General features: G+C 37.9%; 1 protein-coding gene across 1 annotated transcript in view; it reads left to right on the forward strand.

Annotated features, from left to right (window-relative positions):
* Positions 1–24754, forward strand: part of LOC136877006 (aminopeptidase N) — a 167100-nt gene that overhangs the window by 31321 nt on the left and 111025 nt on the right. The window contains exon 4 of the mRNA XM_067150794.2: positions 10473–10631. Within this exon, the coding sequence (XP_067006895.2) occupies positions 10473–10631 (159 nt within the window). The remainder of the gene's footprint in view (positions 1–10472; positions 10632–24754) is intronic.

The following is a 24754-nucleotide window of genomic DNA, read 5'->3' on the forward strand; positions in this document are numbered from 1 at the left end:
ATGATGGAAGATGTGCGGGCGGGTGGTTCAGGGCGATGAGCAGGGCTGCGCATAGGCATGTTGGTGACCTTGGCGTTGGGTCCCAGTTGAGTAATACCAATTTTAGTCATAAAATGGGAGTAGAACGACTTGCTGGTTTTAATGTTGAAGCCCCCATCTCGGGCGCGTTGTATTTCAGTGTTATATTCTGAAGGATTCGGCGTATGGGCGCACAAGACTGTGTAAAGCTTCCTGATGTTTGAATGTGCTTCGTCCAGGTCTCGGAGCTTTATAAGGTAAAATGCCGGCTGTAGCGTGGCCCTGAAAGACTGGTCAATGGCACTGCGGTTGCGAATGTTCGGTGGTAAGGCAGGATTCATTGCAGCCTGGGCGTAAGATTTCATTCTGCCAGGCATAAACGGCGGAGGCTGCTGTTGTTGAGAAGTGGTTGGTGACAGTTGTGTCCCAATAAATCAACTCCCAAGTGTGTTAACTGTAACCTTGAACACCCTTCCTTCAGTTACAAATGTAAAAATAAACCTCTCCCTGAACCTAATAAGCCTGAAACCGCCGTACCAGTCCAATCCCATGATCTACCTACTACCCAATCCAATACTGCTCTCCTTCCTCCTACTTCTGAAAACATCATTCGTTTTGTCACGATGGTGTTGCAGAATATCCTTCCTACCCACCGTCCCCATATCCTTACCCAAATCCAGTTAGCGGCCCGGTTGGTGCTCAATACACATGTGGATGTGTCATACTCGGGGAGTTGAATGCATTTTTCATTCTTTCCCCTGAGTACGGTACATTTTATGCGATAAATTCAAGGTTTATTATGCTAATGTAAGATCAGTTCGCGCCAACCTTCCGCTTCTGGATATGTCCTTTTCCATGTATACCCCGGACGTCTTTGTACTAAATGAAACTTTTTTGACGCCCGCTTTTCACCCTAAATTCGCTCCATTTGTACTATACCGCGCTGACCGTCCTGGTCAAGGTCGCGGTGGAGTCGCCATTGGCGTCCGTAGAACATACACCGTAATTCAACATTATTTTAACTTTCCTAACAACTCCTCAGAATACCTCATATTAGAAATACTCACTCCTCACAAATCGCTCACTATTGCTACTCTTTATCTCACACCTGGCCTCTCAGCTCCCACAGATTTTATACAACACATAGACTCGACTTTTACCGATTATATTATTTTAGCCGATATTAATAAAACTTCATATACTCCCACCCAGCATCGTGACTTTCTCGACTTATGTAATAATATCCGGGGTATACATTATCCTTTCCCTTTTCATACCTTACCTGTTAATCAATCCACTCCTGATGTCCTTTTCCTTTCCCCCTCTTTGGCTTCTTCTCCCACTATCCAACAACTTGTTCCACTAAAAAGCGATCATGCTCCGGCCCTCCTTACTATTTCTGGTGTTTATTCGGGTTCTCATATTTCATCTTCCCGTCCCCCTCCTACCCGTCGTTTTTCACATGCTAACTGGCAGGATTATCGCACTACTATTGAAGACTTACTCCAAGGTACCTCACCCCCTACCTCCATCCCCGCCCTTCACTCCCTCATTGATACTATTGAATGAGCCATTATTATTTCTGATAACCTCCATATTCCTCGCCACTCTTACCACCCGTCTAAACCTCCTATCCCACCTAAGGCTTTACGTCTCCTTCACCTTGCTCATGACTACTATAATTCATATCTTCGTACCAAAGACCCGACTACGTTACAGCTTCACAGACGCACATTAAGACATGCTCGATCATACATTAAGGCTATTAAACGTAAATTTTGGACCGATAAATGTACCGACTTAGCTGATTATCATGAGCCACGCAAGTTCTGGACGACTTTTCGACAACTCACTAAAACGAATAAGTCCCTTCCCCACTTACCCCATTTTACGTGCTCCGAACCATCCCCGTACTGATAAAGACAAAGCGAATATCTTTGCAGATTATTTTCGGACAGTCTTTTCTCCTTCTTCGAACCCTGATTTTCTCCATCCTGAAGAACATCTCATTAATCACTTTTTTCACCCTGACCACTCTGACCTCCAACCTTCTTTTCTACATTTTCCCCAAGTCGATTATACCCATCCCTTAAATGCTCCTATCACACGTTCCGATATCCGTCATTATTTGAAACATAGGAAAAATACCTCTCCTGGCTTTGATCGTATCTCATACCGGCATATCCAAGAAGCGCCTTCCATTCTCATCGATCTTCTCAGTACGATTTACACTTTTATTTTGTATACCGGGGCCTACCCCACTCATTGGGGTAAGGCCACCCTTCTTCTCTTTCTCAAACCCAATAAACTCCCCTCTGACATACATTCCTATCGCCCGATTTCTTTACTTCCGGTTCTTAGTAAAATTCTTGAAGGAATCATAAGTCGACGGATTACTTCCTACCTCGATTCCTTAGGTCTCCTCCCTTCTTCTCAGGCTGGTTTTCGCCCTCATCATTCTACTCATGAACATTTATTTCATATCTCTGCCTCCCTCCATACCTTTCTACAACCTCGCAAAACAGCAGCATTAGTTTGCCTCGATGTCAACCGCGCCTTTGACTCGGTCTGGCATCCAGGACTACTTTATAAACTCCGTCATCTCCCGCTTCCATTTACTATCATCCGTTTTGTGTACAATTATCTGAAATGCCGCACGGCACAGATCACCATCCATGGCACGCTTTCCTATCCTTTCCCTTTAACAGCTGGCGTTGCCCAAGGCTCCCCTCTTTCTCCTCTTCTTTACATCCTATACACCCACGATATCCCTCACCCTGATCCTCCCCGCTGCCTTTATCAATACGCCGACGACCTTGCCATTTTAGCTTTAACACCCACTACTAAAACATTAACAAAACATCTCCAAAATTATTTAACCGTTCTTGAAACTTGGTTCAATTCTTGGCACATTTCTATCAACCCAACTAAAACTCAACTCATTGTTTTTCGGAAAAAATCTCGAATTACTCAACCTCGGAACCGTGTCCATCTAACCATGTATAATACTATTCTATCTGAGACTAACTTATTAACGTACCTGGGCATTAAATTTCAAAATAACCTTAAATGGAATCATCACATTAACCATGTCTACAAACGCTCCCTTCACCGTTTTTATGCTCTCCGTCTTCTCACTGGTCGTACTTGGGGCCTTCGACCGCCCCAAGTACTACGCGTCTATCACACATTCATCCGTCCCATCGTCACCTATGGCTCCTTGACCTGGCTTCCGGCTGACAGCCGTCTTTATCTACAGTTACTTAAACTGGGTAGGCATGCTTTACGTATTGCCTACCGACTCCCATTTGATACTCCCTCTGCCAATTTTATTCCCCTTTATACTTTTCAAACTATCTTATCCCACCTACATAATCTTAGACTCAAATATCTTCAAACTGGTCACTCCAACCACAATTCTTCGATCATTGAAGCACTTACATTATCCCCTTTAGCTACCCATATTTTTAATAATAATAGGATACCTGGAACTTATCATCTCATTCCCCCACCAATCACGTAGCTTCCCTATCCGTTCCCCACTGCTATGCATTACATATGCTATTTATATATGATTACTTGTGTACAATGTTCCTGCCTGCAGTGGTACTTACTCTCATGCTGCCTAACTGAGTGTTTTATGGCACTAACGTGCTATCTCTTGCACTTCTGTTCTTCATACTGTTGCTTGTACTCCTTAGTCATTTTCTCGTGGACTGATCTCAACATTACTATTGCTTGTTGATATTCCTCAACTATCACATGCTGCCGTTTCTTTTCACTTTCATTAAGTGTATTATAATTGTCCCTCTTCTAATTTTTGACAGAATTGTGTTAAATCTCTTTCTTGTTCGTATATATCTGCCTGATGGATTATACCACCACCAGGCCATTGGTGTTCCGTTTCCCTAGTGCACAAGGCCCTGCCACGAAAACATTTTCTTTTGGCCCACAGTTTTCAATGAGTGTTTAAAATTAAGTACTGTGTGTTCACAGCTCTTCTTTTACTGCCTTTATATATGTCATTTTCAGCGCAATGAACTATACTCAAGCACATCTCCATTTTATAAGTTGTATTCTATGTTGTTAACTGTATATATGTATTTCTGTCTTGATCAATAAATGGGGGATAACGGGGGTTAATATGGGCGGGTGTGGTGTGGCCTCTCCCTGGGGTCCGCCATGGGTGGTCTCGGTTGCCTCTGCGCCAACCCCTTTTCCTTCTCCCCCCTCTATGTATGTACGACACATACCACCAGCAAGATGCTCATTTTCGCTATACAATTCAATTTACACGGCCTAAGAGCTACTAGATTAGCTGTGGCCCGCCCACCTCAATAAGAGGTGGGAATGAAAGAACTTCTTGTTGTTGTTGTTGTTGCCTCCACCGTATGCACTAGCCTTGCGTCTTGGGTGGTGTGCTAAGTCCCAACTGACGAGCGCAACTTAGCCACTTCAGTCGATAAGACAGGAAGGACAGTCATTGAGAATCCTTAAGGCTAAGCTAGGACTTAGACAGATCAAGTTTCAAGTCATCAGGGGAAAAACGAAACCCAATGTTGATAAAGATGGAGCTGAAGGTCCTCCAGGCCAATCTTCAGCATAAAAAAAGTAGCTGTGGTCAATATCGCCAGGAAGTTCAAGTCCGAGGCTATTGACGTGGCCCTTATTCAAGAGCCATGGGTAGTCAAGGGTAGAGTAGCAGGACTGGCAGAATCTAGAGGTATGCTGTTGTATGATACAACATCGGAAATACCCAGAACATGTCTTCTTGTGAACATGAAATTAAAATGTCTTACGTTGCAGGAACACGGTTCACGGGACTTAACCGTGGCCAAGATTAAACTTGGAAATTGGGAGGGACCCAGAGAAATAACCATAGGCTCTGCGTACCTCCCATATGACTCAACTAATCTGCCCCCATCAGAAGAAGTTGAGAACGTAATTTGCAACACAAAGAGGAAAGGCAAATACCTAGTCCTTGGAGCAGATGCAAATTCACACCACATGGCATGGGGCACCATGAACTGCAATGCAAGAGGTGAGTCTTTACTAGAGTTTATTATTGGAACTGAGTTGATGATACTAAACCTAGGAAACAAGCCTACATTTATAAATAAAAGTCGTAGGAAGGTAATAGATATTAAACTAAGCACTGCGCATATTGCAAACTTTATTAAAGGCTGGAGGTGCTGGAGGAACCATCATTGGCAGACCACCAGCACATCCAATTTGCAATAGATGTGAGATTAAGTGGGATTGAGATGTACAGAGACCCAAAAAGAACTAACTGGGACAGATACAGAGAAGTTCTAGGGAAGGCTATACAAAAAATTTCAACTAGCGTGAGAGGACAGAAAGAATTGGATGAGGCAGTGGAACTATTAGAAGAGGCCATTATGGACTCATTCCAAGACAAATGTATTCTCAAATAAAAGAAAAACACCAAAAAAGTAAGGAGGTGGAACAGCAAACTAGCAAAAATTTTAAAAAAAGTTAGGATGTTGTATAGAATATCATCTAGAAATGGTATGTGGGATGTATGTCATAGGAAACTCACTGAGTATAACCTAGAGATACAGAAAGCAAAAAGAAAATCTTGGAGACTGTTCTGTGAGAAAGTGGAATCACATACTGAAACAACAAGGCTCCAGAAGGTTCTGAAAGCAACCCATATAAATCAAGTGGGGACACTGGAGAAACCAGATGGGTCATTTACTCAGGCGGGGAGGGACACGCTGGAGATATTAATGGCGCATCACTTTCCTGAGGCTGAGGAGATGACAGAAGAAGAAACGGTTGGAACAGAGACCGGAGCTCGAAGAGCAGACTGGAACTGTGCCAACAGAATAATAAAACATAACCATGTAAAATGGACAATCGACACGTTTCATCCTATAAAGGCTCCGGGGCCAGATGAGATACTTCCGATACTCCTACAGGAATGACGGGAGATACTCGTCAATGCCCTGACAGACCTTTTCAGAGCTAGTCTAGCATTAGGGTACACTGCCAGCTCTGTGTTGTACCTTATGTTTTTAACCTCTGGCAACACGATTACGTGTTTTTTCTAACTCAGCCATGATGAACACTCTTATATATTTTCACTCTTGTTTTTATGTTTGAACATTCTGATTGACTGACTGGTAACAATGATATCCTAATGATTTTAATTATTTCACTACCAGCTCTGTATTGTACTTTCTGTTCTTATCCTCTGTCTCAACTCGATTGTGTTTTTTCTCTTAGCCATGTTGTAACATTCTATGTTTTTTCACACTAGTTTTAAGCCTATTTTCATTTTCTAAATATAAATGTTGATTCTTAGGGTGCCATATATGTTAAGGACACTAGGTTCAGGGCCCTGACCTAACTTTAGGCTAAGATTTATTTTCGGCTGATGATTCTTACAACTGTTAAGCGAAACATGTCCCATCTTACAACGCCTGTTGTAATGTTTATTTCCTAAATATAAGGAAAGATAAGTATTGGAAAGGTGGTGTTAACTATTATTCTTGTTTTAATGTTCATATCTGATGTCCAATACGGTCTACATTTATTACTTGTAATTAGGGTACATGCCGAAATCATGGTCTGAAGCTAAAGCAGTATTCTTCCCTAAGCCTGGAAGGGCAAATTATGCCTAAGCCAAAGCATACAGACCATTATGTTTTACCTCCTTCATGCTGAAAGCAATGGAGAAAATTCTGAACAAATATACCTGAAGAACGGTGCAAATGAACTCAACGTTACATGAAAATCAGTTTGCATATAGACCTGGCAGATCCACTGAAGTAGCACTCCATCGGTTGGTCTGTAAACTAGAGGAAAGCCTAGAATATAAAGAAATTGCACTGGCGGCATTTCTAGACATAGAAGGAGCCTTCAGCAATACAACCTATGACTCTATGATCAAAGCATTGGAAAAGTGCAAGGTGAGTAAAACCGTCGTCAAATGGATTAAATCCATGTTAGACTGAAGGAAGATAAAAGCAACCCTGTTTGAAGAAACGCTGATGGTTACGGCCTCCCGAGGCTGTGCTCAGGGAGGAGTTCATTCTCCTCTGCTGTGGAACCTTGTGGTGAACATTATCATAGCTATGCTCAACGAACAAGGTTTTTATACTGTGGTAAGAGGTAAAGTGATGAGTGTTATCCAGGACCTCTTGCAAAGATCACTTAACCTTGTGGAGAACTGGTGTCGGGAAGAACAACTATCAATCAACTCGAACAAGATCATTCTGGTCCCTTTTACAAGAAGGAGGAAATTAGAGGGAAATAAATCACTGAAGCTCTTTGGACAAGATATATATATGGAAGAGCAGGCACTGCACCTAGGTGTAGTGTTAGATAAAAATCTAACCTGGAATCCACATATAGAAAGGAACATAACCCAGGCCAAGAACTTGCTGTATGGATGTAAAAGAGCCATTGCGAAGACATGGGGCCTAAGACCATCAATGGTAATGTGGATATACACAATGATCATTCATTAGACCATTGATGGCCTATGCTGCAATGATCTGGTGGCAGTGACAAGGAAAAGTCAGTAGTAGACTGGATAGCCTACAGAGAATGTCATGCATAGCCATAACTGGGGCTATGAGAACTATGCCGACAGAAGCCTTGAATAATTTGATGATGATGATGCTTGTTGTTTTAAGGGGCCTAACATCGAAGGTCATTGGCCCCCCTTGAATAATTTACTACACCTCCCATCACTATACAATTTCATAAAATGACATGCTAGAATGAGTTCATATAGATTGGCACAATCAGAGTGCTGGAATGCACAAAGACTTAATCTAGGACACTGTAAAATTAACAGAGTAATTTCTACCCATTCGTTCTGATCATACGATACCAAAGTACAACTTCAAAAAATCATTTGAGACCTCAATAAAAAAAAAAAAAAGAAGACTGGGATATCAACAAATGGAATACTGAAAAAGAAGATATAGTGTTGTGGACTGAGGGCTGAAAGACTGGTGATGGCACAGGAGGAGGGATCAACGGGGGATGACCTGAGAGATCAATCCAGATGAACCTGGGCAAACACTCTACAGTCTTTCAAGCAGAAGTGAATTCTGGCACAACATGTCTTGAAGAAAATCTGAAAATGAACTATAGTAATAAGAATATTTTCATTTTTATGGACAGCCAAGTGGCCATTAAGGATCAAGAAGCAGTCCAGATAATATCCAGAATTGTCTGGTATTGGCATTCACTTCTCCTGAAGCTCTCAAAGTACAACATTGTCAAAATAATATGGGTACCAGGGCATGCAGGTATAGAAGGAAATGAAAAGGCAGATAAACTGGCCAGGAAATGGGCAGAAACACTTTTTGTAGGCCCAGAACCTATATGCAGGATTTCCTATGGACAAGCCCAACACTACATAGGAAAATGGATACAAGAGAAACAAATGGAGAACTGGAAAAATACTCCAGGATGCAGGCTTGCAAAGGAATTGATAAAAGGACCAAACAAGAAGCATACTAAAGAACTGTTGGAACACAGCAGAGAAAATATAAGATGGGTAGTAGGACTGTTGACAGGACACTGCCATCTGAAAAAACACTACATAGAATTGGAGTAATAAGAGACAATATATGTCGGAAATGCAATGAAGCAGAGGAATCAGCTGAACACATACTTTTCAAATGTGAGGCGCTGGGTAGAGTCAGACTCTCCACTCTAGGACTACCAGGTGAAGACAGAGAAAAATTCCAAGAAGACCCAATAAGAACAACCTGCAGCTTTGTGAAGGGAGCAGGTATATCTAGGTGGGAATGAAGGAAAAACCTGGTAGCAAAAGATCTTAGAGGTCAACGCTAATTAGGAACTAATATTTAGAGGCCCCATGAAGAAGAAGAAGAAGAAGAAGAAGAAGAAGAAGAAGAAGAAGAAGAAGAAGAAGAAGAAGAGGAAGAAGAAGAATAAGAAGTTAATAATTTGAAAATCCTACAAAAAAGAGCCATCAATATCATGTATGGATTCTCCTTCCTCAAACCGTCACATGAAGTTTCTTCAGAGTCAAATATTCTGCCATTCCATAAACAAATTGCATTTTCATCATCAGTTTTTATGTACTGTATAAGCTAGACAGGAAATTAACCTACTCTGCTGTTAACTTATCCCATTTTAGTGAAATTCATAGATATGAAACTAGAGGATCATTAAGGATATATCCCTCTCACTCCAATTCAGTAAAGTATGGAGTGAAAGGCATAGAATCGTCAGTGTTTAGGGAACATAATGTGTTGCCTCCTGTTATAAAAATCTCTAAATCAGTTAAATGTTTTAAGAAAAAACTGAAGGAATATTACTCTTATACAGATATCTTAATATAACCTCTATATGACTTACTTTAATTAATACATTAATATAATGTCCATATTTAATACTGTATTTTACAGCCATATACTTATTAAAAACTATGATGCTAACATGTTATAAACAATAACTATATCTTAGTTATCAAAAAATGTACTTGCCACTTTACTGAAAAAGCTGTAGTAGGCCTATATGAAATGTAATTATCGTGTCACCTTAAGAAAAGTATGTACTGTACTGTCCCTATCATGACCCTCAGGCCTCAGGCTCATGAGACCTTTTGTCACCAATAAGTGAATAAAATATGTTCATTTGATTTATTCAGAACAATACTTGCTCCAGAATGGCTTCCCTCTCACCTAATCTGGAATTTTTATGTTATTTCCACAGTCCTCTAAGATTTGCATGTTAGACTCAACAATTAGTTTGTCTCTATTTCTTCATGTAATGATCCCTATCTACAGTATTTCTTGTTTGGAGGCATTTTGTTAAGCCTACTTTCTACATTTGCTCGTGCCCTGACTGAAGTTTTCCTCAATGATTTGCATGCTTCCTAACTATACACAAAGTTTTTCCAAGAATTCCCTTGGCATTTCTAACAAGGTATCCCTGTATGCCACAGTGTCCTGAGCAGGTTTGGTGCTTATACTTTGGAGTCTTTGGAACATTTCATAATCATATCTATTTACTTCCATCTAATTTCCTTATCCTGAAGCCTTTCTATCATTATACATCTATACTTGCAGACAGTCTTCACCATATGTGTCTTAGTGCTCATAATACTTATTCACTGCAATCAGATAGGGGTCAATATTATCAAAATATACTGGGAATAATACTTGTTTATTCTTACATTTTTCTTGAATTCAGAAATAGTTGTCACTTATGAATCTTCCTAGCAATAACAGTGAATAAACAGCCTTATGCATAGAGACTGATTTTCAAACTTCTAAGCCCTCATTAGTTCCAAATGTTAAGTATGCTCCTTTAAAACCTGTGAACTTCCATATATAGCCAACTTTTACATTTCTTTCCAGTTTGCCTAATTTCTTTCCTAGCACTGAACATGAATATATAGTCTAATCTAGGACTGATCTGTTTATTTATGGATGTTACAGATGGCTTGTCTTCACACAGTTTGAACCAAGCAGCGCACGAAATGTGTTCCCATGTTTTGATGAGCCTGCCTTGAAGGCTCGTTTTAACATCAGTATAGCAACACCACCAGGAATGCATGCACTCTCCAATATGCCTCTTAGAGAAGCAACAGAACCTGTGTAAGTACTAAATTTCAAGCTTGCATGAGGTATGGTGATGTTTAGATTGAAAGCCTGTGAACAAGCTTTCATATAGAAAACTGCTAAGATGTAAAGAATTACTAGAGTATCTGGATGGAGAAATGGATTTTGAAGAAAAAGAGCAGAGAATAATAACTGATTAAGGTTGGAAATCTAAGAGCAAATCTTGGACATGTTATACTAATATTCTTAATATGAGGTAGGTTTTGAAAACATTTTATTTTATTTTATTTGGATTCTACACACCTTAAACTACTTCTCCACTAGTCACCACCATTATTAAGGTACTTGTCATAATGGGGCATACATATGAAATTAAATTAAATCACCCACCTTTAAACAATGTTAAATACTTTTTATTTAAAAAGTTACGTGCCCGGGTAGAGGATCTCAATGAATGTAATGAGATTCGGTACCTCGGGATATCAAAACCTGGTTGCAGGTTCAGACCACCTTTTTATGTCCTCCCCACCCCATTTTGTGTACGATATTAGTTGTGTCATAACGAAATGAAATCGTGGATAACAACAATTACAATTACAATTACAATTACTGAACGATTTATTTATGTTTTGCAGTGACAGACACAACACATTTCAATTGCAGCAATGGTTGTCGAATATAAATCAATTCAATGCATAGACAACTTTGATATGAGTATGACATGGAATATAGTAAAGTTTGACATAATAAGAAAAGCCTTGAAAAATAAAAGAGATGTGCATTTATATATGCAGTAGATATACAGTAATCACAGGCAGACCTATAGTCTTACTTTACCAGTACTTTTGTGTTATAGCTGACGAAGTTCTATGTATTCAACAAGTACCAATATTAAAGTATCACACTACAGTACAGTCTTCTGGGTACAATGGCAGTTACATATGTAAAAATATTAATGGCTGTTGTACGAACTGGTACAACAACAAAAAATTACAAGGCAACACAGTAAATGACTCGTATACATTACATCGGGCAAACTCCCCATCAATAACTGATAGTAAACAAAAATAATTTTTGGTCTATTCAAAACATTAAAAAATAGTGAAAAGAAAACTGAAACAAAACACCGTTAACAACAGGCACCATACTTTTATCGTGGGACGTATGCTTTACAATAGTGGTGTTCCTCGTAAGAAGTGTTTGACGCACAAGTCCTTTGTACACCAAGCACATTTGACAAAACCAGTATTTGGGCACAAAGAACGTACCAAGTCAACACTGTCAAAGGAATACACTACCAGGTACTCAAATTGTCCAGGACGATCATCAAGGTACCCACCACGGTACCACGAGTACTTCCACATGTTTTTGAATCGAGGAGATGTCAGCTGGGAATGTAACAGTGATTGCAACTTTAAGATGGTGTTACGGTGGTGCAGCACGATCCCGGTATTCATAAATTGCATCCCGGAGACGTCTTGTATACGTTTTCCAAATCCGAAACCAATACACATCAAATGGCTGACAAACTGTTGCAGCGCCAGCTGGAATCGTCATAATTTCTACTTCCGTGCCATGAACAAGTGCATTGTGGCCAGAGAAAGAATCTAACAATAAAATGTTTTGTCCATTGGGTAAACTTGGTTTCAAGATGTCATTATACCAGCTCTGAACTTCTGCTTTGTCCATCTTTCTAGACTTGGTGCACACGACATTAATATTTTCATGTGAAAATATTCTTTTTTTAACAAGGGAACCACAAACACCATTTCTTTCCTTTAAAACTATTAGCAATGGGAAGAGTAGCTCTCCTTCTACTGACATGGTAGGCATAATCATGTAGCTGTGCATAGTAGAGGAAACTGATTGGACCACAGTGCTAATAGACTTTTCTCCTTGGTGTGCTAATTTCCAAATTAAAGCTGCTTTGGTCGCTGTTAAAAACATGTGATGGGCTGTGTAACTATGTTTTTTCTCTTCCATTTTCCACAAACATTTCGGCTTCCACCATAACATCAATTTCCCTGTCAAGTTTTTTCATTGTTGTCACGACAGTAATATTTTGGGATGTGATTCCAAATTTGTTTTGGAAGTCATACAACCAGCCTAAGGTCGCTTTAAATTTATGGAACCCTCGAGAGCGGGCACTTTGCATTGCCCACTGTTTGACTGTGACGTCATGGATGGTGGACGTATGGTACTCTGCGTCAAATTTTTCCGTGCAATCCATCGCAATAAGACCAAATTTGTCTCGGAAAAAGCCGCCTTCATCCACCACTTTTTTCCAGGTGGAGAGTTGTGTCTCACTATGCAAACGATGGAATTTCTTTTGCACAGTTGCAAATTTCAGATTTTTTCATTTTCCACTTCTCCAGTATTTGACTGCTCTTGTTTTATGCTGTAAGTCTGTGGTGTCCATCAAATTGCCACTGTCTTGGCATTGTCCCAGTTCTGCCTCACTATATTCAAGATCCTTTTCTTTTTCCTCTGACTGATCAGACCTGTACATCAAACTTGTAACATCCTCCAAATAGAGACTGTCACCTTCACGTTGTTGTTGTTGTTGTCATTGTTGTTGTTGTTATTCGTTCATTCATTCCTTCAACAATTATCGAGCAAGTCAGCAGGATCTACTCACCAAGTGCTCATGGCAAGCTACTTTAAAACTTGCATTTTAAGGGAACATCCCTAATGTTCACTGGTAGAGAATTCCATTACCTGGATGCAGAGATTATGAAGGGGCAGTTGTAAACAGCAGTGTGGTTTACAGGTATGGCAACAGAGGAACTAGATCCCTTATTTTGGTTATGATAGGATGAGAGGTTAAAAAAAAAAAAAGAAAAAAAGTTAAGGAAGATAGCTGGGAGTATTAGTGGAAAGTATTTTGTGTATCAGTGCTAACATGTGAAGTTCATGGGGCACTGACGTACTTGAAGCCATGACAACCCTTATAATAAGGTGATGATGATGCTTGTTGTTTTAAGAGGCCTAACATCGAAGGTCATCGGCACCTATAATAAGGTGATATATGAGCATCATATCGCAGATTAACCCTAGAATACTAATATTATTCAATAGTTGCCCAGTACTAACATAAGTAAAATTTATGTGCACTTCCATATCTATGCTAAAACAATAAGCAAACTCCACATTGTTGCCAGAAGTAATATATTACTTAAGAATTAAGGAGTGTAGTTTGCATTATGTTGTTAGTAAAGAATAATTCAAAGCACCTAAGTGGATCAGCTTCTATGTTCGACAATGTTCCTGGTCGGATATAAACTGCATTCTTATTTGGGTATTTTCCTGTGTTTGAATAAATTGTTTTCGATATATGTTCATCCTTACCAAAGAGTTTATCCACTCCACAGTCAACAAAAAGCTGATCTAGAGGTTGAGAGGCTGATGCTGAGCTGTTTGAAGTAGTCGCTTCTGTTATTCTCTTCCTAGTTCCTTTTTGAGATTTCCCTTTCAATGGCCGCTCAATTTGCTGAATTTCAACAGAAGCTTGTAAATCTGGATCACTATCGCAATAATCTTCGAAACCATCATTACTGGTTGAGTAGTTTGGATCATCACTGGAGAGTTTTCATGCTTGGATTCAGTTTCTAAACCATTGTCTTCCCCGCTCTCATCCAACTCATCAAGAATATGGCAAATTAACTCCTCCTATTTCACTCTCCGTTTATCCATTGCGTCCTGGAAAACCACATGTCTAATAACTATAAAGTAACCATCGGAATGAGCATCCTACCCACATATGACAACATCCAAGTACCTGTTACATACTAATAATACGTAAGTTTTATGTACCAACGTTAATGCGTCAATACTAACAATACGTACAAAAAGCGCAGTGACTTACCGAAAATGAACTCTCCTGACATTTGCTCGTCACACATGCACCTAAATGCTATGGTGAGATCATCCACATTGATCAATGGAAGCAGTGCTTGGAAGTGGTCTGTTGGGGATAATGCAGTTATATGATGCATACATGTTCATTTCATATATGTAGTATTCTAGGGTTAAAGATATACATATCTTATGCAGCTGTTCAGGTTCCGGTCCAGTTTCTTGTTACTGTCATAGGTTATTTTGGTCGACACAGTGTCACAATAGTCAAATGCAGGCAGTATCGGAGAGTGAATTAGTTGTATATTAAGTCGAACCGAGGGTATTTGGGAGATAAGTACAAATAGTTTTTCTGCTTGGTATTGGTAGGGCTCTGAATTGATATGACATCAAAATAATGTCCTGTTTCAAAAATAAATTAAAAATGGTATGCTTGTAGCTCAGGTAGTGTTTAATAATGAGTGACTTAGGGCTTTACTGACACTGAAATATTTTCCAGTGTGAAAATATTCACTTCTTGTACGTAGAACATTTTCACACAGCTTGTGCTTGCATACTACCTGAAGCTGAAGTGCAGTGATGTGCAGTATGACGTCGATTATCCGAACAAACTGGGACTGGATATAGTCCGAATAATCAAATTTTCAGATAACCGAGCATCAAAAAGAGCACAAAATTTTAGGTCATGAAGTTAATTTCACCATGAAGATTTATACAGTTGGCTTGCTTTTATTTTCTGAAATACAGTAATCATTGATTTCTTGCTGTTGAAATATAGCTCTGCATTCCTAGCTGAGAGGTTCCTTATTCCTTTCAGCAGAAGTTGAGTTGAGCAGCGTTCAGGTTGACGTTCAAACCACCAGTTTCTATGGCAGCAAACCCTTCTCCATGCACGTGACCCTTATTTTCTTTGTCATCTCTATCTTTGTCCATTTAATTTTCTGAGGTATCAGATATTCCCTGAACACATCCTATGATTTCACCTTGGTTTAAAATATGAAAACTAGGATCTGCATCACTTTCCAGCTACTGATTTGCATCTCATTCATTGCACTCGTCAAATCCAGAGATTGATTGGAACAATCCTGTAAATTCATTGACCTGCTGCTCTTTGGGGTCACTGTTTGCAAGATCTTCTACTGGCTACAGTTAATTTCAAGCTCTTTTGAGATTGTTTTCCTTCATCAGTTCCCATGATTCTGCTAACATATAGCAGCAGTCTTGGTTTGAGATTGAGGTTGTTAGAAAAAGTAACAACACTTTTCTGGTTATTATCTGCGAGTAGTAAATGGTGGAGGACTTGCTTCTTATACATTCTTTTCAGTGTTTCAATGACTCCTTGATCCATTGGTTGAATAAGAGCAGTTACATTCGGTGGAAAGTACATAACCTTAAAGTGATTGTCAGTAGCGTTCAGAACTTCAACAGACGGATGCATGGTGCACTGTCAAGGTTTTACTGCTTTTACCTTGCCATTCACATTACCTTTTAACACTGGATATGAAATCTTCTACATACCATTCACAAAAAAGCTGTGAATTCATCCATGCATGTTTTGCCCTTTTTTACAGAGTAGGAATACAAACAATATTTTTAAAGCATCCAGGTTTCTTGGATTTTCCATTTGTCAACAATGGTAACCTGCAGTCCCACTAGCATTCACAAAAACTATGATTGAAATTCTTTCTTTACTAACTTTAAATCCCGGAGCTGCAGATTTCCTTTTTGAAGCAAGTGATTTTTGTGGTAGTGATTGCCAATTTAATCCTGTCTCATGTGCATTATAAACATCATCTCTTGAATACCCTTCATATTCCACAATGTCGAGCAATTTTTGTTTCATTTTTATTGCAGCTGTATCATCACTAGACAAGGATTCTCCCTTAGTCTGTAATTCCATTATATCATGCCATGATTTGAAATTTTTTAACCAGCCAGTACTGGCTTTGAAATCTGAAGACCTACCCAATTTATTATTAAGTACTAACACCTTTTCACACAGCAGTGGACCTTATATCGGTTTGCCTTTCAAACAACCCTTTGCATAAACCACATTTCAACTTCCTGATCAAGAATGGAATCATTTCCTTCCTTCATAGATTTTTTTTTAACTGGACCCTGCCACTGTATGGGAATAATGCTAGAAGATGGTGTTTTATTTTAACCATCCCTGAAATTAAGTTTCAACTTAAACTCTAAAATGTTTTGCCAGTTTACCTAGATTATACACTGTTGCTAGAGAAGATCCACTTTCTCCTTTTTCTAGCTGGTTTAAAATTTCTAATTTTGTTTTGATTGTCAACACATCACGATTTTGTTCAATGGGAGATGCCATGTCTGATACACTATTACTGTACTGTACCCAAACAACACACAAAGATGACAAGTTTATAAAACACAGAACATAGCACAACACAACTCTTCAACTACCTGTCTTAAACTGAAACATTTGTAAGAAGTTATTGAAGTCCAGTGATCAATATACAATGTAAAACTGTATATAACCTGTACCTACTCTAAGACGCTTAGAGAGGGACTTGGACTTTCTGCAAACTATAGATATTGGGTAGATGTTAAGCTGTTCTTGCGAAAGTTTCTTGACCGAGCTGAAAGCTAATTAGCATTAGGTGATTGACAGACTAGAATCCAAGGATCTGGTGTAACCCCATAATTGAACTGTTACAGAGTGACAGAAAGAACATTATTCTGTTGTGCATTTAACAATAATGCAGGAAAAATACAGGGAAAATTTGAGTTTGGATAATTGACGTTGGGGTAATCAATGTCCTACTGTACGTAGAATTGTTTTTTGCGTGTTACGCATGCATATGTCCTGAAGCCGCAGTAAAGTGATGTGTACAGTGCAGTGATATACTTAGAATTGATTCTTACAGTGGTGGTAGTGGTGATTATTGTTTTAAGAGGAAGTACATGTGGGCAACCATCACACGTTTTGTATGCAGAATATGTCGTGAAGCCACAGCGAAGCGATGTGTAACAGTTGCAATTCCTGAATACTGTACTTGGATCCGAGTATCAGCTGCTGCTGACTTCTTTGAGAAAATTGATAAAAATCATCAGTCATGTTCCACCATTTATAAACTGGTGCTGAAATGATGCATAGTGTTTATCATAAAACAGGGTCTCCATTTTGAATCAAATTTCTAAAGAAATGAGCAGTCTATAGTTCCAAACTTTTGGGAAAAGTAACTTTTATCCCTCCCTATTCATACAATATACTGTATGTTAATAGAATGGGAACAAAGAAGTGTGTTCATATATAAAAGACGGGAAGCTAGAAAGGAGGGTAGAGAAATACGCACATAAGATAAACACTAAGTACAAAATGGAGTCCTTATTGTTCTTCTATTTCATATATTATGTAAAGTGTATCAAATGACTACATTTTTTTAAATAATACAATTTTCATGTGAGAAATTATTCTGGAAACAAATGAACATTTCATATGTGATTTGAATGAAATTATTAATAGTATCAAGTATAAAAAGCTCTATGTTTAAGAAGAATTGCTCCTGTCTTTTACATATTTGAAATACCACTAGCCTACAGAGTGGATCTTATTGAATTTTTAATGTGGCAACATATAATTTTCCCTCATGTAATGGTTTAAGCACTATTCTAAATATATGGATTTTTATCATAATGGTGACATAAGCCAGAGTTGGGAAGCAAAGGAGTAAAAGTAATTGGATTACTTTTAATGATTACAGTAATTTTCTACTTTTAATGTTCCATTTTACAAAAAGTCATTTTTACTTGTAATTTACTTCTTGAATTAAAACTGTAATCATTATATTATAGTAACTGATATACATTGTACGGAAGCAGAAACAGGAATAAAATAAGATGACATTTTCAGTTCTATCACAGCAGAACCGGAAGCCTCCAACAGCTCTGGGTGAGGTACTTTCATACTGGTACTTCTCCAGTATTTCCAAAGACATCATACTTACCCCAACAGTGTTCTTAAAATTAAACACAGAGAATTAGAGTAGGTGAAGCTTTACCTGCCACTGTAATAATTAAGAGGGGAATTGGACCTTTATATTTTCTTATATATATCAACTAGCAAGATACCCGTGCTTCGCTACGGTATTATACTGAAATTTATAGTTGAATGCTTATTGTTTTAGATACATAATCCGCCGAAATTCGCGATCTGACTCGTTTTCTGCGAGAATCCACCAAAATTCCCGATCTGACTCGTTTTCTATTATTTTACAGCACGTTTCCTCCCATTTTTCAATCTTCCTTTCCAGCAATGGATTTCGTACTTCCCGGGCTAGGCTCAGATATTCCTCCTGGTCAGTTGGGTCCGTAAATCTTTGCCATCTTTTCATTTAATCATTTTTAATATGGATAAAATCCTTCAGGAGATCCGGCGTGGTGTCATATTGGGTGCCTTGGCGGCACTGAACACGCGGCCGGACTGCATTCTTAGTCATTACCCGTCCTGGAGCCGTTACCAGCGCGGTTCGCACATTTGACGACGGAGAAAAACCTGTCCCGCCTCCGTTTTGTCCAGCACGAATGTCACATGGAGTGACCGGGATTTGAACCACGGAACCCAGCTGTGAGAGACCGGCGCGCTGCCGCCTGAGCAACGGAGGATCCTTATAAGTACATTAATAACAGTAGAATCAATTGGTCTCACCTCTTTCTACACCCCACCGCCGTTAAGTTTATTTACCGCCACCCCCGCCCCCAAAAAGAAAATTAAAAGAAGGCTTGTTTCTTTATGTTTAAGGGAGATTCCAAACACCAATGTTCACGTCTATTGCCTTCAGTTCTGAGATATAAGTATCCCCATAAAATTAATTTACTTTTTTCACTTCATATCACACTATTCCCCCCCCCCCCCGTAAGTGAACTTTCCCGCAAAAAATACTTGTTTCCTTAATAGTAAAGGATCTTCTAAATACCTATTATCACGACTCTAACTTCTTATTTTTTAGATTTACGTGTCCTCATGAAAGGAATTCAACTCCTTTACACTCCCGCCCTCCAAGATGATTTCCCGCCCAAAACGCGTTTTTCTTTCTTTTTAAAGGAGATCCAAATACGAATTTTCACGTCTGTAACAACTTTAGTTTTTATTAGATGTATGTATTCTCATACAATTAAGCCAATTAATTTTTCAATTCTTTCAACCCCCCCCCCCCCCCCCCGCTTCATTGGATTTTAAGAGAATACGTGTTTCTTTACTTTAAAGCAGATTGAAAATATCAAATTTCACGTCTGTAACATCTTTATTTTTGATATATCAGTAGCCTAATTAAAAGAATTCAACACCGTTTTCAGTCACTTTTACCCCCCCCACCACCACCCAAGTGATATTTCCGAAAACTAAAAATACACGTTCCTTTATGTTTAACAGAGATAAAGAAATGCCTCTTTTCACTTGTGTAACATGTTAAGTTTTTTTAGATATACTGTAAAAATTCTCATTTTAAAATTTCACCCCTTTTCAGTTCCCCTTTAGTGGAGTTTCCAAAAACAAATCACCTATGTTTCTTTACATTTACAGGAGATACCAATCACCCACTTTTTACGTCTGTAATATTTTACGTTTCCAAGATATTCTGTAGATACAGCCTTTCAAAAAATTCACCCCAATTTGTCACTCCTGTTTAACCGCCATTAACTGGATTTTCCAAAAACTAAAAAATACGTGTTTCTTTATTTTTAAAGGAGATCCCATATACAAATTTTCAGTTCTGTAATATCTTTCGTTTCTGACATATATGTATCCTCATTAAAGGCATTCAACCCATTTTTCACCCTTTTACACCCCTCCTATTGGGATTTACAGGAAACAAAAAAATACGTGTTCCTTTATTTTTAGAGGAGATTCTAACTACCAATTTTTACATCTGTAAATTTTAAAGTTTTAAGATGTAGACACACTCATTTTAAAAAATTCACCCCCGCTTTTCACCCCCCAATATTTGGATTTTCCAAAAAAACGAAAAAATACGTGTTTCTTTACTTTTAAAGTAGATCCCAAATACCAATTTTCAGGCCTGTAATATCTTCAGGTTATGAAATATAAGTAACCTCGTTAAAGACATTCAACCCATTATTCACCCTTTTACACCCTTCCTATTGGGATTTTCCGAAAACAAAAGAATACGTGTTTCTTTATTTTTAAAGGAGATTCTAAATACCAACTTTTACATCTATAAACTTTAAAAGTTTTGAGATATAGATACACAAATTTTTAAAAAATCACCCCCTTTTCACCCCCGCCCATTAATTGGATTTTCCAAAAACAAAAAATACGTGTTTCTTTTTTAAAGGAGATCCCAAACACCAATTCTCAGGTCTGTAATATCTTCAGGTTCTGAAATATAAGTAGACTCATGAAAGGCATTCGATCCCTTCTTCAACCTTTTCCACCCTTCCTATTAGGATTTTCCGAAAACAAAATATACGTGTTTCTTTATTTTTAAAGAAAATTCTAAATACCAATTTTCACATCTATAACCTTTAAAAGTTTTGAGATATAGATACACTAATTGTAAAATATTACCCCCTTTTCACCCCCTCCCTTAATTGGATTTTCCAGAAACAAAAAAATACGTGTTTCTTTATTTTTAAAGGAGATCCCAAACACCGATTTTAAAGTCTGTAATATCTTCATTTTCTGAGATATAAGTAGCCTCATTAAAGGCATTCAACCCTTTTTCCACCACTTTTCACTCCTCCTATTGCGATTTTCCGAAAGCAAAAAAAATACGTGTTTCTTTATTTTTAACGAAGATTCTAAATACCAGTTTTTACATCTGCAAACTTTAAAAGTTTGGAGATATAGATTCACTCATTTTAAAAATTCACCCCCTTTTCACCCTCCCATTAATTGGATTTTCCAAAAACAAAAAAATACATGTTTCTTTATTTTTAAAAGAGATTAAAAGTACCAATTTTCAGGTCTGTAATATCTTCAGTTTCTGAGATATAAGTACCGGTATCCTGATTGAAGGCATTCAACCCATTTTTCCCCATTTTCACCCTTTTTCACTCCTCCTAATGTGGTTTTCAGAAAACAAAAAAATACGTGTATCCTTATTTTTAAAGAAGATTCTAAATACCAATTTTCACATCTGTAAACTTTTAAAGTTTTGAGATTTGGACACACTCATTTTAAAATTTCACCCCCTTTTCACCCCCTCAGCGACGGAATATCCAAAAATCCTCTCTTAGCGAGCACCTACATCTTAATATGAATATATCCCCAAAATTTCATTTCTTTATGTCCAGTAGTTTTGGCTCGGCGATGATGAATCAGTCAGTCAGTCAGGACAAGCTACTTTATATATATAGATGACTAGCTGTTGTGCCCGTGCTTCGCTATGGGATTCTACATTGTATACAGAATTCTAGGTTAGGTAGTGTACATGTTGTGAGGAAGACTGTGTTAAATTGTATAGCTCTTAACGTTACCCTGGAAATGCGACGGCGAAATCACGAGACATCTTTTGTCATATGAAGACTGAGTTAGGGAATTTTCATTGTAATGGTAGGCCTGCTTGCCTACTATCAGTCACAATCACGTTGGGGAATTTCATTATAATGGCAGACACTCACTCTCCACCTGCCTGTTTACATCCTCACAAAGACTGTCTTAGTGGCTTTCCCAACTGAAATGAACGTAGGTCATTACAATGACATCAATAAGAATGGCAGGAGTAAAAGCAATGCCTTCATATGAAATACTCAATCAAATTAAAAACCACACATTTTCTCACTTTTAACGAACAGTACTACTCTGCCGATCTAACAGACCAAAGTTCCAGAGCTGGAATGACCAGGCCGCAGACAGCCGTGATCCGTGAACACTCTTCGTCTTTTTTCGGCGGGGGAGGGACTCGAATAGTGGAGAGTCCCAGGGTAACTATGCCCTTTTACTAATCTGTTTCCTAGGATTATCCAATGAGTCGGAAAATCTCAATACATTACACTGGCGGCGGAAAAATCTATCTGACTTGGAGGCAAATTTTTCCTCCAAGCCAGAGAAGAAACGCCCTCTTCTCTGCTAATTTGGAATAAAATGAATGCAGAATTTAATAAAAGTGAAGATGAAGAAGCTCTTTCAGGGTTGAATTTTGTGTTATTTAGTGAATTGTGGTGCTATAGTTTGGAATAGGCCTAAATTGTAATTCCTGACTACTACTACTACTACTACTAATACTACTACTACTACTACTACTACTACTACTACTACTACTACTACTACTACTACTACTAACTGAGCCTGCCTTAAGTGTGCACACTGCTCATTCAAAACAGCGTGTCAGTGTAGGGATCAAATAGCTGGAATACTATGATGAACCAGTGTGTTACGTACCAGCAGTATCAGAAAATGTATGAACCAGAGCAATGTCATGCTAAAGAAGGAAGTTTTCTAACTCCGCAGCTATTTCCCGCCAATATTCAGCCAGGCTGTTATATTTGGTACGCAGCAGTAATCTCATCTATTGGAGTTGAGCGGCAGCATAAGAGACAAAGAACATCACAACAAATAATGGTCAATGAAATGTTATTGTTGATCAATGTTAAACACTTTCGATATTATAGGGCTTCACATTTAGTTTTCTTCCGACTCTGAAATACCAATCTTATCACAGTCGGTACGGTAAAAGTGAATAAAACATAAATGATCGGAAATTATATTCTCTATAACTTTTGTTATGTAGTACTTTTCGATGGGACCAATAAAATAGGTATTTTAAAATTAAATTTTAGGTGCCTTCCCCTAAACTACAATTTCATGCAGGGTGAATAAAATTGTTTATAACTTAGACTGTAGTTTCTTGTTCTCCGACTCTATATACCGATTTTCATTAAATTCGGTTAACCCATTTCCTCGTCACTCGGCGTTGATATGGACTTAGCAACAAAAATACAAATTTATGAATATCTGTGTTATCATAACCGGTACAGTAACAATGTATGACATAAATGATCGGAAATTTAATTCTGTGTAACTTTAGTTATGCAATATTTATCGATAGGACCACTAATAATATAAATATTTGAGAGTTAAACTTTAGGCCTTCCCCTAAACTACCATTTCACTCAGTGTGAATAAAATGATTTATAGCTTAGATTGTAGTGGCTCATCCCCCAACTTTACATTCATTAAATTCTCTTCAGCCGTTTTCTCGTGATACAGACAGACAGACATTATGGAAAAGTAAAAAGTGCATTTCCTTGTTACTATGGACATGACCAATACAGAAATACCATTCTTTTCCAATTCTGAGCAATGTACAGACAAAACTCTTATTTTATATATATAGATATGTGTAAAGAAGTGGAATCAGAGATAAGGCCTTTTGCAGATGATGTTATTCTGTACATTGTAATAAATAAGTTACAAGATTGTGAGCAAATAAGTTTGAGTGGTGTTTTTAAAAGTAGGAAAGATCACAATACGAAGATAAAGTTGGAATTCAAGAGGACAGATTGGGGCAAATATTTGTTTGTCAAAAAATACTCATATGCTGTATTTAAGAAAAACTCCAGATTTTTCAGTTAGGTTTAAACTATTGGAGATATAATTTTTTCAATTTTTCATTATTTAAAAAATAGGCAAAAATCTAGTTTTGTGCTATTTCAGGAGTAAAAATATGAATAGGAGTTAGGGACTGGAATAATTTACCAAGGGAGATATTCAATAAATTTCCAATTTCTTTGAAATCATTTAAGAAAAGGCTAGGAGAACAACAGATACAGAATCATTGCCACCTGGGCGACTGCCCTAAATGCAGACCAGTAGTGATTGATTGATTGTGACTGAAATTTTGAACTCCTGCAATTTACTATTTATGAAAACCAAATTTGAAACAAGAGCATATATTAATAATGTATAGCTCCACACAAAACTAGAGTTGATTTGTTAATTGGTTGCAAAGTTATTGACTAATAAATGTTTATATGTTGCATGGAAAATGCTCCTTGTGGCAGGGTTTTTTTTTATTATATCATTTCGTAGACTTGTCAAAAATACTAATTTACTGTATTTAAAAAAAATGGTATTGGAGATATAATTTTTTCAATTTTTAATTATACAAAAATAGGCAAAAATTTAGTTTTGTGCTATTTCAGGAGTAAAAATATGAATGTAATATTTAACTGATAATATAATTCCTGTACATATACAAATATTCTCTGAAATTTTAGGTGAATCCGATAAGAACTCTCTTGCAAGGAGCATTTTATTCATGGCAAAGAGCTGAGGAATTAGCAGGGTAGTTAAAAGCAATTGAATGTTTCAAGTA

Source organism: Anabrus simplex, chromosome 7 (genome assembly GCF_040414725.1).
Source record: "Anabrus simplex isolate iqAnaSimp1 chromosome 7, ASM4041472v1, whole genome shotgun sequence".
In the NCBI taxonomy this organism is placed as follows: domain Eukaryota; kingdom Metazoa; phylum Arthropoda; class Insecta; order Orthoptera; family Tettigoniidae; genus Anabrus; species Anabrus simplex.